This window comes from Periophthalmus magnuspinnatus, chromosome 12, assembly GCF_009829125.3.
Source record: "Periophthalmus magnuspinnatus isolate fPerMag1 chromosome 12, fPerMag1.2.pri, whole genome shotgun sequence".
NCBI classification, from domain to species: Eukaryota; Metazoa; Chordata; class Actinopteri; order Gobiiformes; family Gobiidae; genus Periophthalmus; species Periophthalmus magnuspinnatus.
Genome location: NC_047137.1, coordinates 2,097,467 through 2,114,153, shown reverse-complemented (window position 1 = coordinate 2,114,153; position 16,687 = coordinate 2,097,467). Strand labels below are relative to the sequence as shown.

Sequence of the window (16,687 nt, the reverse complement as noted above, 5' to 3'; positions counted from 1 at the left end):
AATGCAATGCAATTCATGAGCTTATAATTGCATTAAAATATTAGGCCTTTGTTTGACACGCAGCATCAACCAATCAGAGACTACGCTTCAGTGACAAAGTGACATCATTATCCGGAAAAAGTAGAAAGACATCAGCCACAAACTAGCAGCAAACTAATTATGCTGGGCGCACCAGCTAGCTTAAAGGCTAGTCACAGACTAAGACATGCCGTTGGCGAGCCGATTACCTCCATTGATGGGTTTTATGTAATAAATACACTAAAGCCACTCTCTCAATCTGGTCTGCAGTATTCACAAAGACACAGGGAAAACAAAACAGCTAAAGGCACTCGCAGACTGCAACAAACTCTCTGGACGAGGGTCAAGATGACGTGCATCCAGAGCATCCACAACATGTGTCGAAAGTGTTTGTCCTCAAATGCAAAGGCGTCCAACTAGAGGTGTCCAACACGTTCTTGACGCCCCAGTGTGAACGCACCATTAGGCAGGGATAAGTGGGTAATTTACTTTCATTTGAAATGAATTAATGCAGCAGAAACACTGGTACTTGTATATTACCCAGTATATTAGTTGGCATATATACTCACTTGAATATGTGCCTGTCATCCAGCTCCATGTGTAGTTGTATATAGTTGTACTACAGTTGTGTATTGCATAAATATTAGCCTGTACATAAGTTTGCATATAGACTTACTTGAATCTGCTCCTCTCTTCCAGCGCCTCAGAGGGCTCGTTGGTGATTAGCTCCACTAGCTCCTTCATGCACTGGTCCTGTGACAGAAACAGCAGCAGACGCCTGTTCTGGGCCTTACACTCCTGCAGAATGTCATCCTCCTCCATCAGCTCTCTCAGGGTCACGTCCTCGCGCTCCAGGAGCTGCTCAATGTGGGACGTTGTGTGCAGGTCGAACTTCCAAAACATGGCTGCCACTGGGAGGGGGGGCACGGCCCTGAGGTGTAGACAGCAGAAGACCTTAGCCAGTACATCAACGTTTAGCAGCTTTCTTTGATTTGTTGATATAGCAATTTCATTTTACTGTACATAATACTAAATCTGTTGGAAGATTTTGTATTCTTGTGTCACGATTTTTATGGCCAAAATATTTGCAACAAAAAATAATATAATAATTATATATTTGTAAAAAAATTTTAATTAGAAAATGTTATGAAAATTTACTTAAAGCTTCAGTATCTCTCAATACTCAAATCTCAGTATTTGTAGGAAAAACCTGCCAAGCACACTACAAATGCAAGCCACTATATTTACTCTGTATCTTGCACGACATTTGCTTGTACCAGTGTAAGAAGCGTGGCTCTCGTTACTCAGACGTCCCGTGCAGGTGGCTGGGCATCTGTGGTAGAGACGTGTGCAAAGGGTGGCGCGGGCTGGCATTTATCAGCATGAGTCTGCTCTGAGCTGGGTTTCTTCAGGAGATGAGCCTCTGCAGTGCCAACATAACCTGGAGCAGAGACACGGCACACAGGTTACACAAGGAAACAACAGAAACAGATCAAGGGGTGTCAGGGGATGTTTTATGATAGCTTGAAAATACTAAATGGATTTAAACAACACATTTTCACTCTGATCAACATGAACATTCATGGTCCTGTTTAGTTGTTTGATTTTCAACAAAAAGAGTGTGACTGTGACTAACCAAAAAACTGTTGGTTAATGCTAGCTAGCCTGTGACTGTAATTTTATGTGTGAGAGACTTGTTTAACAGTGAAAATCAGTATATTACTAGTCTAACATAGGGTTAGGTCATGTATTTAGTCTTAGCAATTTGCCAACTGTGTCAATTGAAATTACAGTATTCATTTGATTAATCTTGCAGCTCTACATTGAATTAATTTAAAATTCACTGCACTATTTGTGTCCATAACAATAAGAGTGAGGGGGAGGTGTGAGGAAGAAATGCGATCATCTGTAACCTTGGCATGAAATGCACATCGACTGACTGCAGCTCAGATTTCTGTTTACTTCAACTGTGCCACAGCACCCAGAAGAACGGGGCACGTGAGCACCCTAAGGAGACCACCCAACTATAAAACCCAAAGGAGACCACACAAACTATAGCACCAAAACTACAGCACACAGAGGAGTAGACAAGAACTACTGCTCGTGAGCAGCCAAAGGAGATCACACAAACTACAGCACGCAGTCAACCCACACAAACAAGTCTACAGAAACTACAGCATCCAAAGGAGTAAAGGAGAACTACTGCAGACTGAGACCATCCAACTACAGCACCCAAAGGAGACCATCTAGACTACACCACCTAGTCAACCCACCCAAACAAACCTACAAAAACTACAGCACCCAAATGAGTAAAGGAGAACTACTGTACGTAAACACCCAAAGGAAACCATCCACACTACAGCACCAAAAGAAAACCATCCAAACTGCAGCACCCAAAGGAAACCATCCAAAGTACAGCACCAAAACTGCAGCACACAAGCTACAGCACCATAAAAGAGAACACAAGCACTACAGCACCCAGTCAACCCATACAAACAAGCCAGCCAAAAAAAAACAAAAAACTACAACACCCAAAGGAGCAAAGAAGAATTACTGTTACTGCACGTGAGCACCATCCAGGAGGAGACCATCCAAACTACAGCACCATAAAAGAGACCTCAAACACTACGGCACCCAATCAACCCACACACACTAGCCTACAAATACTATAGCGCCCAAAGGGGACCATAAAAACTACTGCACACAGTGGAGCAGAATATGAACTAGACAGGGCTCTGTCCTGAAGAGGGTTTGAGTAGTGGCCTTTATGTCGTACAGCAGCTCCGGGCCAGAAAGAAGTCTCCCACAGAGCACAACGTATTTACTCAGCCCATCTCGATATCAAATTTTGAAGCACGATATATTGGTACAGATATACTGTGATAAGTGACAACAAACTACTTAACTACTTTATGCCACTGATGCAAAAATAATAAATGATAATCCCAGTAAACCATTTTTACATAGACAGAATCATTAAAAGACATGAGTTGCAGTAAACTAATAACAGAACGGACTATTACTGGTCAATAATTAGCCATAGAAGTGACTTATTCAACCTTTTACAGCTCAAATGTAAACTGGATTACAACAAAAATATCCTAAATCTCCCCAGTTTTACAACAAAATTTTACATACAATAAATATTGAGCACCAAAATATATTGTTCCAGCTTTCATATACTAAATTATCAGTCAATATAGTGATTATCGTGACAGGCCAACAGGGAACTACAGCTTTTCAAATCCTCAAAGCACCTGAACATTAGTCGAGCTCCGCTGTAGCAGCATTGCTCTGATTGGTCAGAAACGATTATGATCAACTAATCACGTTTCTGTCATCACACAGGCGGCAGCACTGGGCAAGTATTGAGGAAGTAATGCAGAAGAAAAATACTTCAGTGGCATCATGCACTGGGACCATCTTTGGTTTAAGTTCCAGATAGTTTACTTCCATGAAGGCCTGTCACAAAAATTACTACATTAACTTCTCATTCAGTAAATGAAAGCTGGAACAATATATTTTGGCCCTAAATATTTATTTATTTTTGGAATAGTGGAGAGATTTTTGTCATTTCTGTTGTAATACAATAAGATTTGAGCTGTAGAGGGTAACTTCTATGGCTAATTATTGCTTCATTCTTGCCATTTATTTCCTGCAAGCTTTTTAATAATACTGTCTATTTAACAATGGCTTACTGTGATTATCCTGCTTTATTGTCATATTAGTGTTAAAAGGAGTTTCGATATTATCATTATCACATTATTTCTCTGCAGCAATATGTCATGCTTTAAACTGTGATCGTGACAGGCTTGCTTTCAACACAATTGCACCTGCGGGAGCTAGGGATCCCATCAGCGCTGGGCTCTTCTGGGACCTTTATTGTGACTGCTCTTTGACTTTTTATGACTTTGGAAATCTACCACATAAATTGCTAAGTTAAAGTTGCCCAGAACTGTTCTATAGAATCCATTGTTATTGAAATCTATTGAAATCAGTTCAGCTCTGCAAGATTGTCAACAGGCATGTCATCAAAATATTGTGATATTTAAATGAATCATAATTAACCACTATTAAATCAACGCTGTATAACTTTCTCACCTGAATGAATCTTTGGAAAATTAAAACTAGAGCTGAAACAATCGTTCATTGATTAATCACAACTAATTGATTATAATTGAGATAACAGTCAGCTAATTTTGTAATTGAATAATCGTTTCTAGGTTATACAAAACTCTAAAATATGCTCTCTGCCCAGAGAACAGATTTTATGACTCAGACAAACTTGGAATTACTGAAAAATGACACAGAAAACGTTTAAATTAAGTGTTTTTGATGAAAAAAGTATTGTGTCTGTCAGCATGTATTCAAGCAGGATCCCTTTAGCTTCATCTATGTCAAATTTAGTAAAAATCTCATTCACAGACATTTCACAATCTAAACAACTAATTGAATAATCAAAAGCATAATCTCTAGACTAAATTAATCAATTAAAGCAATCATTGGCTGCAGCCCTAGCTAAAACCACACTTCTACATGCAGCAGTTTCATGCAAGCCTTACTGTGGAAAAGTAGAGGTTTTGTTTAAATGCAAGCCTGCTCACAGTAGGACGCATGTTCCTGTACGCTTATCAGTACACAAAATTATTTAATTTTGACCTATTTTGTTTGCTAAAAGTTAGGGCAACTTTAATTATTGCATATACAAATAATAGTACAAAGATAGCCCTGGTTACATATCAACAGTATGAACTTGGATAACTAAGTGCAGGGTATTTTGTAGCCGTAACTCGTCACATACATTATATTTTAACTGTTGATCGTTTTCATATGCAGATTTTTCTCGAGTTACAGAGATCCATTTTAATAACCGTTACAATCTAATTTCTTATAAAACAGCCACATCTTTTCCATATTTTATTTGTCATTTTATGTATGCAGTTGTTCATGGTAATTGCCTAGAATCATGTACTGTAGCGGCATAACAGGTTTTTCTAGCGTATGATCAATCAGGTTATATCGTAATTATACACTTTAACTCCTTAATTAGCGGTTGAAATACATAACTTTACACAGTTCCCCTTTCCTCCAGATTAGCTCAATGCTAATATCCCAGCAGTGAACGAGCAGCGACGTGGTTTAGCGAACTTAACCAGCTCTCCCAACTTGTAAGCAACTTTCCCGATCGCTATTTGCACTTTATTTCATTCAACCACGTTTTAAAACCTGCCCTCGCACACAACCATTCAACTTACCTTTGTTTTGGAGCTCTCCCGTTATCCCTTTGGTCGTATTTATGAGTTTTTCACAGAGTTTTTCCGTCTGGCAACAAGCTAATAAGTCACTAGCTCTGTTGCTAACTGCTAGCGAGCTAACATTAGCCCGAAGTGTTTTGTTTTGAATGTCTGCGACAGCTACAGAGGCTCGCAAAGCAACCAAATAATGAGCCCATACACGCGCAACTGCCTCATAGAAACACCAGGACGAGTACTTTAAACTGTACGATGTGTGATTCGTACTCACGTGTAAACTAAGTGCAGCGGAAGGCTAAGTTAGCATGCAAAGAAGCAGCAAAACTCAGTCATATTTTTCAGATCAAAATGGCGACATGGTTGGAGCATATCTGTGCAGCCGGGAGCGCGCACTGCACAGTCCTGCGGGGGCGCGCATGGACTTCAGGTGTATTTCAGAGTTCAGTGTAAAGTAACGTCAGAACAGAAAACTGCAGAGGGGCGTTATGGTGGTGAATTATATTATTTAAAGGTCCTATATTACGCAAAATTCACTCGTGAGCTTTTAGTCATGTTGGAATCGACACAAACATGCCTGGATTTCTGTTTTGTTTCATTCACACATGTTTGAGTAATTCTGCATTACTAGGCTGTCTGCAAACCCAAAGTTCAAAATGCTTTGTTTCACCTTGTGATGTCACCAAGTGGTAGTTTTAGTTAGCAGCTACATTTTGCCTTAATTGAAATGATTTATTCCATGAAGAACTAGAATAACCATATGTTGTTGATTTAAAAAAAAACACACACACACACACACAAAAAAACAAAAAACAAAAACATTTTATTTTAGTTTTAGTTTTGTGCAGTTGCGATTGTCACAGAAAGTCTAGAATATCATCTGGAGCACAAAGGAGTGAATCTAATCAATCACTCAATGGCTTTCAGAAGGATAAGAACATGGGACCGTTGCCATAGCTGTTAACAATTTAAAACAAAATATTGTATCTTTTGAATGGGAAAAAGTGCTCAAAATATTATGATTGTCTCTTCATATAAATTGCTTAATTTAGGATTGTCAAGTGTACGCCTTGTTTAAGATATCCATGTGCTGTGGTTGGGGTGCTTTGGTGGGATTGAGAGATGGGTCAAATGAGTACTTTTTCATATTGAGACAGCAAAGTGTAGATTACCTACATGTGAATGTGAAAGGCCACACTTGGAACATCTACAGGGGAGTTCAAAACTACAGGGAATTCAAAACTATGGCCTTGAGACCAAAGGCAGCCTGTAGACCAGTTTTTGTTATCCATCTGAATTTCCCCAAATACAGTTTAATAAAAGCCAAAAGTAAAATCTGTCAACTTGGACAAAAAGTTTACAGATTTGTATTACTACTACTGTGAACTTTGCAACTAAGGTCTAATAAGAATTCTTTCAACTTCAAACCAGCACAGAATGATGACTTTACATGTTTATTTTCACTGTATTAAAACCAACCAGACAAATCAGTTTCAAATATTCAAAATGTCATACTAGGCAGACACAATAGCAGTTTGTGAATAAACTATGCAAATAGGTTACTACAGTGACTAATATTGCCCACATCTTATACACCTATGCTATCTATCATGGTTATCTTGATGACAAAATGTTTTTGATGTGCTGAAACTATAGCTTACTGCAAAGCTCAGACTTGCAGAAGTAGTACTTAATGTTTGTTTGTGCATTTACAGTGTTGTTTTATTTTAATCTTTTTGTAGAGTTTTTATTATGGCTTTTTTTTAAATCTCCCACTTATAATTTTCTTCAAGGAGAAAAAATGGTGCTCAGGTTATCCAAACTTTTAGTAGGCTAAATTTACTAATACTAGTTATTTAAGTGATGTATGTGATGATTATTCAGGTCCAAAAGTTTGTCTGGAATACGCACGCACGCACACACACACACACACACACACACACACACCCATACACACACTTGTGTGCGTGAAAATCCCAGTAACTGAGCAGATTGTGAAATACTCAGACCAGCCCGTCTGGCACCAACAACCATGCCATGCTCAAAATTACTTAAATCACCTTTCTTTTCCATTCTGACATTCAGTTTGGAGTTCAGGAGATTGTCTTGACCAGGACCACACCCCTAAATGCATTGAAGCAACTGCCATGTGATTGGTTGATTAGATAATTGCATTAAAGAGAAATTGATCAGGTTTTCCTAATAATCCTTTAGGTGAGTGTACATACATACATATGTATGCTTCCACTGCTCATGCGCAGTTTCCTTTCCTGTAATTCCCAGAATGCTGCGCGCGTTCTCAGCTCACGGCGGATCATGGACCAAAGCGGTAAGAAACGCAAAGGCCGCCTTCAAATAATGCTCTTTTGAATTCAGACTTCACTGCGATAATCTGAGCATGTATCAGAACTAACCATCGCGTCTCACGCACGCATTGGATCACATCGCTGAATATTTTTGTTTCTTTTCCAGAGCGATACAAAGCTAGTTAGCATGCGCCTGGCTAGCATCACGCAGCGCTAGCCTCGAGCACTTTGAATTAAAAACATAACTTGTCAAGAATCTGTCCCGTGTTCCATCGGTCATTTCGGCTCTAGGCAGTTTTACGTCATAAACTGAGACATCTGTGCTCAGATGTCTCAATAATAAGTGCATCTTATTTAGTAAACAAGTTGACCTAAGTAACACGATCTTGTGTTTGGAGCGCACTGGTTTAGCCAAGTCCGTAAGCTACTACATTAAACTTTATCAAAATTGACCATTGATCTCAGTTTTATAAAGTTAAATATATATAAGCATACCTTGTTGAGTAGTTGTAATCAATTAATGTGTAATTTTATAAGTCCCAGGTTACGCATAATTGACTCTTGTGATCTATGTTATAATGTTGTTACCTCCTCAAAAACATACCTGGAGTTATGGTTTGTTTCATTCACACTTTTGAGTAACCCTACATTATTAGGCTGTCTACATCTTTAAAGCTCAAAATACTCTGTTCCACCTTGTGATGTCATGAAGTGGTAGTTTTCAAGTTAACGGCTCCTTTTACTTTTAGTTCAGTAGACGATATACGATAATATCACTAATCGCGATTAAAAAAAGGTCGTTGGTGGCATTTTTTAATAATCATGATCATCAAACACAATTATAATTGCCTTTACAGCACCAGACTGCCTCATGGTTGCAGTTTAATTACAATGTTTAAATGTTAGTTCTGGTGTTTGCCCACGAAGGGGGCCTCTGTCATAGCACTGACACTTAGCTTCTGTGCCTATTTGGCAGCACAGTTATCTCTGTCTGAACTATATTCTGCCAGATACCAACAATAAACAAAGTCTGATTCGTAACTCTCCACAAGAACGTGCCAGAGCTTGCCTCACCTATGCGCACAGATGAGATGCTAATGTGTGCACATCTTATATTTTTACCTACAATAATGCAAACTGCAGAATAAAACAAGACCTTTCTAAACAATAGACAAATGAAGCCTACTTCATACAGCACAAACACAAATGTGCCAGAGCCAATGGTCTGAATGCACACTATGTGTACAGAAGCAATACGAACGGTTACACATGATATATTTTACCTATAATTATGTAAGTAGCAGAATAAACCACGCTGACCCATTGAGAACAGCATCCAATCCATCAAAAAGTAAGGTCCTCAACTCCTGAGTCCACCGGGGAATCTTCATTCTTTGCCACGAACCGCTCCGGGTCAGAGATGCCTCTAGTATAAGTTGTACAAACATCCACAGTGCCCTCAATCGTATACTTCCTTTGTTTTGTCTGTATCGTCATGTTTAAAATGCAAAACAACAGTGCGTAGTGTATTGGCCTCGTAGAACCTCATTTCTACTATCCAGTAGTTAAACACCTCCACATAATACGTAACTGATGCCAGGATGGGTTTAGACTGTTCTTTATATGGCAGGTGTGAAAATGTAATAAAATAATACAGTGTACATTAGCAATTTTACAAAAAATGGCAAACAACCAATATGCTAATGCTAAACCAAATGCACGCGAACGGTACTTCGAACGGTGCATTTGACGGATTGGGACACAGCCTTGTTTACGCACTTGTCAAGCTCCACAAAAGTGACAGAACAGATTTCACGTTTGGAATACTTTCCTGCATCTGATTGGACATGGACGATCTAATTTAGTTTGGGGACATAATTTCTTCACTAGATTATATTCTCTGAACCTGTACGGAACGATTGAGACCAACTTTGTGGGAATATGTGGATGTTTGACAGAACCAGAGCCCTCAAAGTTAAGTGAAGTCCAAATCCAAATTTTTGGCTTTTCTGTAAAAATGTCTTTCCTGTCAGCACTGAGGTGATTGCAGGTGAAAATGGTTTGCAGAAATATGAGCACCGTTGCTTTCATTTGATGTGTAGATTGTTTGTGTGGGTGACGCAGAAGTATATGTACCTTGCGGTAGACTTGTAAGGTAGGGGAACGTTAACAGGTTAATAATTATTGGGAAAATTTCGTTAATCGCGATTATTTTGGCCACAATAATAGGGAGTCTAAATTTTTACATCATCCCATCCCTACAGTAGTTTGTAAATTCCAGGGCTGAAATGATCCAAATGATTCTAGTGAATGTATATGGAGTTTAAAAACACAGTGGAGCACTGGAACATTGTTTTTAGTTTGAGAGAAGGACTTATTTGTTAAACAAGTGTAAATGAAACAAAACACAACTCCAGGTATGTTTACAAGAAGTAAACATTATAACATGGATCAGAACATGGTGTAATGTTGACCCTTTAAGCATGCACTTTCTGCCTCTTACCAGTTGTTGGTAATCTCTAAGAAATGTTGTCTTGTGTCCTAACTTTTCCATTTTGTCCCATATGCAGGTGAGTAACATAGCCAAATATAATTCTAAGTGTGCTTTCTTAACTTATGACTTAGGTTGAAAAAGAAGTACATTAGTAAAGGTTTTAGCCCAAAAATTTACCAAAATAAGAGCATGTTTTATTTTGTTTGGGGTTTTTTTGTTTGTTTTTTGGGTGGTGTATTGGCTTGCATTTCCACAAACCTAACTTTTTTCCCTCCTGCTTGTTTCCATGGCTGTGTTATAAGTTGTTCCTTTGGCTGTATTATTCCACAATATGGCATAAAAAGCCTATATCTCCATGGAGAATGTTTCGAAGTATGATTTTAACTTTCTGGCTCCCTAAAACTGCAACCTCCTGAAAGTTACCCTGTCACTTTATATAAAAGTATTTTGTTATGCTGTGATCTGACATTTAGGGATGTGAAGATTATTCATTTAATCAATAATTGTGGTTGTCCAAAAGGTCCAAAAGTTAGAATTGCCATTCACAACCTCATTGCTTTTATTTTTTAGAGCTATATTATAATGTTGTTATATCATCAAAAACCTACCTGGATTTATGTTATGTTTCATTCACACATGTTTAACACACAAACCCTGCATATTTAGCCATTTTTAGGAGTTCTCTCAAAGTGAAAACACTCTGTTCCACCTTGTGATGTCATGTGGTAAAACAGGAAGTGCTCCACTGTGTTTTTAAACCCCTTCATACCTTCACTAGAATCGTTTGGATAATTTCAGCCCAATCTCTCCTAAACAATGATAAAAAGTAGCTGTTATCTTGAAGATTACCACTTCATGACATCACAAGGTGGAACAGAACGTTTTGAGCTCTGGAGATGTCAACAGACTAATAGTAAAGTTAAAAAACCAATAAACACAACACAACTTCAGGTATGTTTTTTGATGAGGTAACAACATTTGAACAGGTCTTGAAACGCAAACATCAATTTTGCAGAATAAGGGACCTTTTTAAAAAGCTTCATCTAAACTGGGGTGGCCAATAACGATCAAATTTTGATAAATAAACCATGTGTTTCAGATAATGATCTCCAGGGCAGCGATGGCTCTGGTAGTTTGGGGGGACCTGACGTTCGTAGACGGATCCCGATTAAACTCATTTCGAAACCGCCACTGAGAAGCAAACCTCCCCCCAGAGCTCCGAGGCCTGGAGGACGCGTGTGCAAGAGCGAAACGGGAGAGGACGGTGAGTTTGGTACAATTCTAAAAGCTGTAATGTGAGACTACATCATACTGTAAGGACAAAACTGATAAGGCTGCTAATTGGTCGATGGAGTTTTAGTTGGCTAATGATTTTATTTATATGATAAGGATTTCTTTGGGACAACAGCAGATAGAAGTGAGTGAGTTGAAGATTTGGTATTTTTTGGTATTTACCTTTTTAAAAGTCTTTATATAAATACATTGTTTCCTAGTACTTTTTGTGCATGAATAGTAGATTTTGCGTGAACTGCCCCTGCAGGTGTAGTCTTGAGTGCAGTTTGGATCGGATAGAGATACAGAATAGTTTTGAGAGCCCTTGCTCCTCCCCTTTTTAGTCGACTAATCAATCAGCAGCATGTCTTTAGTCGACCAAGAAGTTCAATAGTCAAATACAGCTCTAAAAACATATTATTTAATTTTTAATTTAACTTGAGGTTTAGCTTAGTACATCAAAGTGCATCAAATCGGGCTGAGGTTACACCTGCAAGAACTTGGTTACAATAGTAAAAAAAAGATCTGTTGTGAATGACATGGGTGTCTACCCTCTGCCCTTCAAAAACTGAAAAACATCAAACAACACTGAATTATGAGTCTATTCTCCATGTACAGGTCAATATTTGACATTACATGAGTTAGGGTTGTACTCAACAAATTCTTAGTTGCTTAAAGGCATGTGCTGCTCACTGATTTAGTGAACTAAAAAGGGGTTGTGGCAAAAGCTCGCAAAACTATGACTTATCTCTGTGTATCTGACCCAAACTGCACTCACAAGACTATACATGGCGGAGGGAGTTCATGCAAAACTACTATTTATGCAGTAAAAAGTACTAGGAAAAATGTATTTATATAAAGACAGATTCAACTTGTGAATCATGAGATTGATCTGACGGATAAATACCAAACAATACCAAATCTTCAGATCACTCACTTCATAGATGAGCAGCCCTATGTTAGGCTGCAGTTTGGTCTTTGTCACAGATTATAACAACAATTTAAGGACACAACAGCAGTATGCAGTGGTTTGAGTATGAATAATTCTCAAATGTAATTGTTTCTGACTCGTAATTCTTCAGAAAACTTTGGATTCAAACCAGAGGAGAGGTTCGACTGTGGGGCAAAAGACGTCTATGGAAATCAGAGGCGATTCCCACAACCGCTGTTTTGGGACTTTAAGGTAATTTTAGTTTTAAAATTAATCAGTTTGAAATAGTGAACTATAAACTCTTTCAATACGAAGGAATAGACTTGATACTCAATACCAATTCCGATACTATGATGATAATAAACACTGTGATTTTCAACATTATATGGTAGTACTTTCTTTTATATTACCATGTGGCCTTATATCTGTGTTTAACCCCCAGTTGTCCACGTAGGTCCAATAGTGGTTCTCTGTGGTCTTATACTGATACTCAGGAAAGGTTAAGTTCTGTCCTGTCAGCATGACTATTTTTCAACAACTGCTAAAATGTGCATCTAGTTTGTAATTAAAAATGAAAATACGTAATTTCCCCCCTGTCAGATTTTTTACAAGTTACAATATATACTAGTCCAAAATGGAGTTTGGTTTAAAAAAAAGTCAATCATTTTAACATGACTAAAATCAGTATGAATAATCCTAATTCAAATATTTTTTACTTAATATAGTTCTTCCACTTTGAAATTGTATGTTTTTGTTTTATTCTTGTAGTTGAACCTGGTTGGAGAAAAAGACAAGTTGCCAATCCACTTTTGTGACAAATGTGGGCTTCCCATTCAGCTCTATGGACGAATGGTGCGTGTTTTTCTATCATTTTTGTATTAAATACTTTTAAACATAAGGTTTATATTTGGACCTGTCTCTCATAGATCCCTTGTAAGCATGTTTTCTGCTATGAGTGTGCCCTCCTCCATGAGAAGAAAGGAGATAAGATGTGCCCAGGGTAAGGATGAACCCCCATAATTGGCTGGGTTGGCTTCTATGTACATTTAGTAATTGCTATGGAACACTTTACATCATAAGTGTATTGATGTAGATTAGGGTCATCCAAAAATCAATAACAAAACTAGAATAGTAAGAGTCATTTTGGCAGGTCGAGATGTTTTAAACTTTTTTAGAAATAGTTTGAACAAAAGCATTCACAATGATGAAAAATGTGAATTGTTGTAATAGCAATTGGCAATTTAATCATATTTGTATGATCAGAAGTTCTTAAAACCTTGTCTATAACTAGCGTTGTCACGATATTAAAATTTCAAACTCTACCAAGGAAAAGGCTCAATACACAATACCACAATGATGAAACATTTTATATTCATTGTGATAGGTCGGCATGGTAGCTGTGGCTAAGAGCAAGAAGGTTCCGAATTCAATACACACTGTATATATTTATTTATTTATTTTATATATATATATATAAAAATAAATAAATAAAAAACACACACAAAATCTGGGTATTGATACTTGACAACTCTACCTGTAACAGGATGCTGAAACCTAATGAATAGTTGTATTTTTCCCTTATCGGGTCTCCCAGATTTAATTGTAACTGGACTTCTCTCTTGCTCTCTCAGCCTGACTATGTTCAGCTGCTCAGACCCGGTGCAGCGGATCGAGCAGTGCCAGCGCGGCTCTCTGTGGATGTGCTCCGTGGTCCCTGGATGCAAACGTACATACCTCTCTGAACGTGACCTCCAAGCTCACGTCAACCACCGCCACCTCCGTGCTGCCAAATCCTCTTCCAACCGTGGCAACCAAGACCCTCTGCACCTGCCTCCACCCACCTCCGACCACACTGACCGATACCGTGTCCCACCTCCTCATCTTCAAAAGAATCACCACATGCCAAATCTCCAGCATGGGCCCCATGATCCTTACAGCCAACCTCCACCGACCGCACACGATCAGCCTCCTCCTAACTCCGGTCTGGGTCCTGAGACGTTTCGAATTGCAACCGTAACAACCAGGAAGCATAGCAATCTGATCACCGTGCCCATACAAGATGATTCAGGATCTGGGAGGGATGGCATGCCACAGGGCCCCTCCCAACCTCCCCACCACCACCCAGGAGACTACCCCACGCAACCACCCGTTGTGTCCCACCCACATCACCTAATGCCCCAGCAACACTTCGGCCCACCTCCACCTCCTCCTCCACCCATAAATCACCCAATGCAGCACCCACAAGGTACAGGCACTCCCCATATGGTGTACAACCAAGCACCACCACCTATGTCTAATGCTCCCCCGCCTATCACACCTCCACCTGGGCATATCCTGGGTCAGATGCCCCCCTATATGAACCATCCTCCACCCCAGCATACTGGACCACCTCCACCCGTAAATGCACCACCTCCGCACCACTACAACCCAAATTCAATGCAGCAGTTTCCAGAGGACCAAGGGACCCTCAGCCCGCCTTTCACCCAGCCAGGAGGCCTCAGTCCTGGGATGTGGCCAGCTCCCAGAGGCCCCCCTCCACCTCCACGCATGCAGGGACCACCACCGCCCCAGGGGCAGATGCCCGGGCCGCACCACCCAGACCAGGGCAGATACAGACCCTATTATCAGTAGAAAGAGTTCAATGTTGTTCAGTTATAACAAGCAGGAGCAGAGTACATTTTGGTAAGGCATTTACAGTTGTTAAAATACTCTTAATTTGTATTTTTATTTTGGTGAAATGTTGTGATTCAGAAATTATTAGCTTAAATTACTGCATCAGATTATTACTGTCTGAGAAACAGAACAAGTTCATTGTAAACAGTTTGCAAATTATTCTTCACTGAACTTATGCATTAAGAGCATTGTCATTATTCACCGCAATGAGTTTGGAAGTTGAGAAGTCCTTATAGAGACCAGAAGGAAGTTTGCTGTCACGGTAATGCCAAAAATTAGCCTGCTAATGGTGCACATTTGCTTATCGGACAATAAAAGACTTTATAAGTAGATGCAGACAGTACACGGTGGATTTTTCTCCTCAAGAGCTATGTACTGGGACTAGACACATTTTGCTCAAATACATGGGGGGGGGGGGGGGGAAATCGGGTACAGGCCCTTTAATGTTTAAAGACAGGCACACCCACACCCTCCTCCAGTTGGTCAGCTGCTGTCATCCTTCAGGTGAGTGGTAAGTGAACAAATCACACTGAAGCAGCAGATGGCTTTTCTAATCTCTTAAGACAACATGAAGTACACATGATTCCTGGCCAAATCAAAATCGTGATCTAAGAAAATTATATTTTTGTCAGTTCTCATGTCAGTGATTATGTCAGTTTTTGTCAATGTAATAGTTAAGCTGGTAACAAATGAAATAAGTGATTACTGAGGACTCAAACCTATATCTGAATTTGTGGGATTTAGGTTTAAAAATGAGAGATCAAAGCTTGTAGTCAACCAGATAGAACTGAATGTATTTTCACAGACCCCTTAACCCACACCATGTATAAAATTAGACCAGTGCTGACTCAATGCTTAGAACCTGCTTAAGATTCAAAATGCAGATGTTTTGATTCGATTTATGGTTAATATGATAGCTATCTCTCCTGGGCCTATTCGAACCCTCCTTATGGTTTGCAGTACAATTCTGTCCAATGCTCCACCCACAAACCTACGTCACCCATGCTTCCACATGACAATTCCCCATAAATATACAAAAACATAATATAAAACTGTACACAGCAACTTCACAAACCTGATGTGATGTGCAGTAGTTTCAGTAGCGGGATGCACACAAGAATGAGTGAATTAGGGCAGAGAGCAAAGGGAGGCGAGATTTAGTGTGAGAAAAACGAAAGTAAAACACATCACTGTTTTTAGTGAATATAGCGTTTTCAAAACAAAGGGTAACATGGAGATCTAGATGTTATGTATTAGCACTTAATACCCCATAGAAGTAAAATACCCTCTGTTTAACGTTTCCAGCATAGGACAACACCTCTCAATCTGCATAATATATTTATTTCTGTGATCATTTATAAATTTCTCATTTCTTTTTAGTAATGTTGCTTTCCAGTCTAAAAACAATTATATCACTTCGTACAACCATGATAAATCTGTTATTCATACTGTTCATTTGAGTTCTGATTCTCTAGCCTGTGCCGTACCAAACTGTACAGTAATGCTTGTTATGAACGGGCCTGTTCTGGACTCATCAGAAGTGAGTGGTGCACATTTAGTTCAGATTTAAGGTAGAAATGATGACTTTTAAATGTGTGGTATGTGTAAATAAGACTGATTTCATGTACATTAAAAAAATTGAAATATGTCAATACATTTTTTACTGGCTTCATTGGCTTATTACAGCTTGGCCTCTATGATTTCATGTAGTTGGTGACATGAGAAACTGCCCTGAGCACTGTCA

At 39.1% G+C, this 16,687-nt stretch overlaps 2 protein-coding genes across 2 annotated transcripts in view; one reads left to right on the top strand and one right to left on the bottom strand.

Moving 5' to 3' along the window:
* The window catches only part of LOC117379357 (serine/threonine-protein phosphatase 6 regulatory subunit 2-like), a 35,373-nt gene extending 29,725 nt beyond the window's left edge, over positions 1-5,648 (bottom strand). The window contains 3 exon segments of the mRNA XM_055225754.1: positions 695-949; positions 1,296-1,459; positions 5,274-5,648. Coding sequence (XP_055081729.1) covers positions 695-921 — 227 coding nt within the window. The 5' untranslated portion in view covers positions 922-949; positions 1,296-1,459; positions 5,274-5,648.
* A 1,838-nt stretch (positions 5,649-7,486) lies between these two features.
* On the top strand, positions 7,487-15,117 carry cbll1 (Cbl proto-oncogene-like 1, E3 ubiquitin protein ligase). Its single transcript, XM_033975986.2, has 6 exons — positions 7,487-7,596; positions 11,167-11,331; positions 12,422-12,522; positions 13,039-13,122; positions 13,197-13,270; positions 13,902-15,117. The coding sequence occupies exons 1-6, from the start codon at positions 7,506-7,508 to the stop codon at positions 14,899-14,901; spliced, it is 1,515 nt and encodes a 504-aa protein (XP_033831877.2). The 5' UTR covers positions 7,487-7,505; the 3' UTR covers positions 14,902-15,117.
* The last annotated feature ends 1,570 nt before the right edge of the window (positions 15,118-16,687 follow it).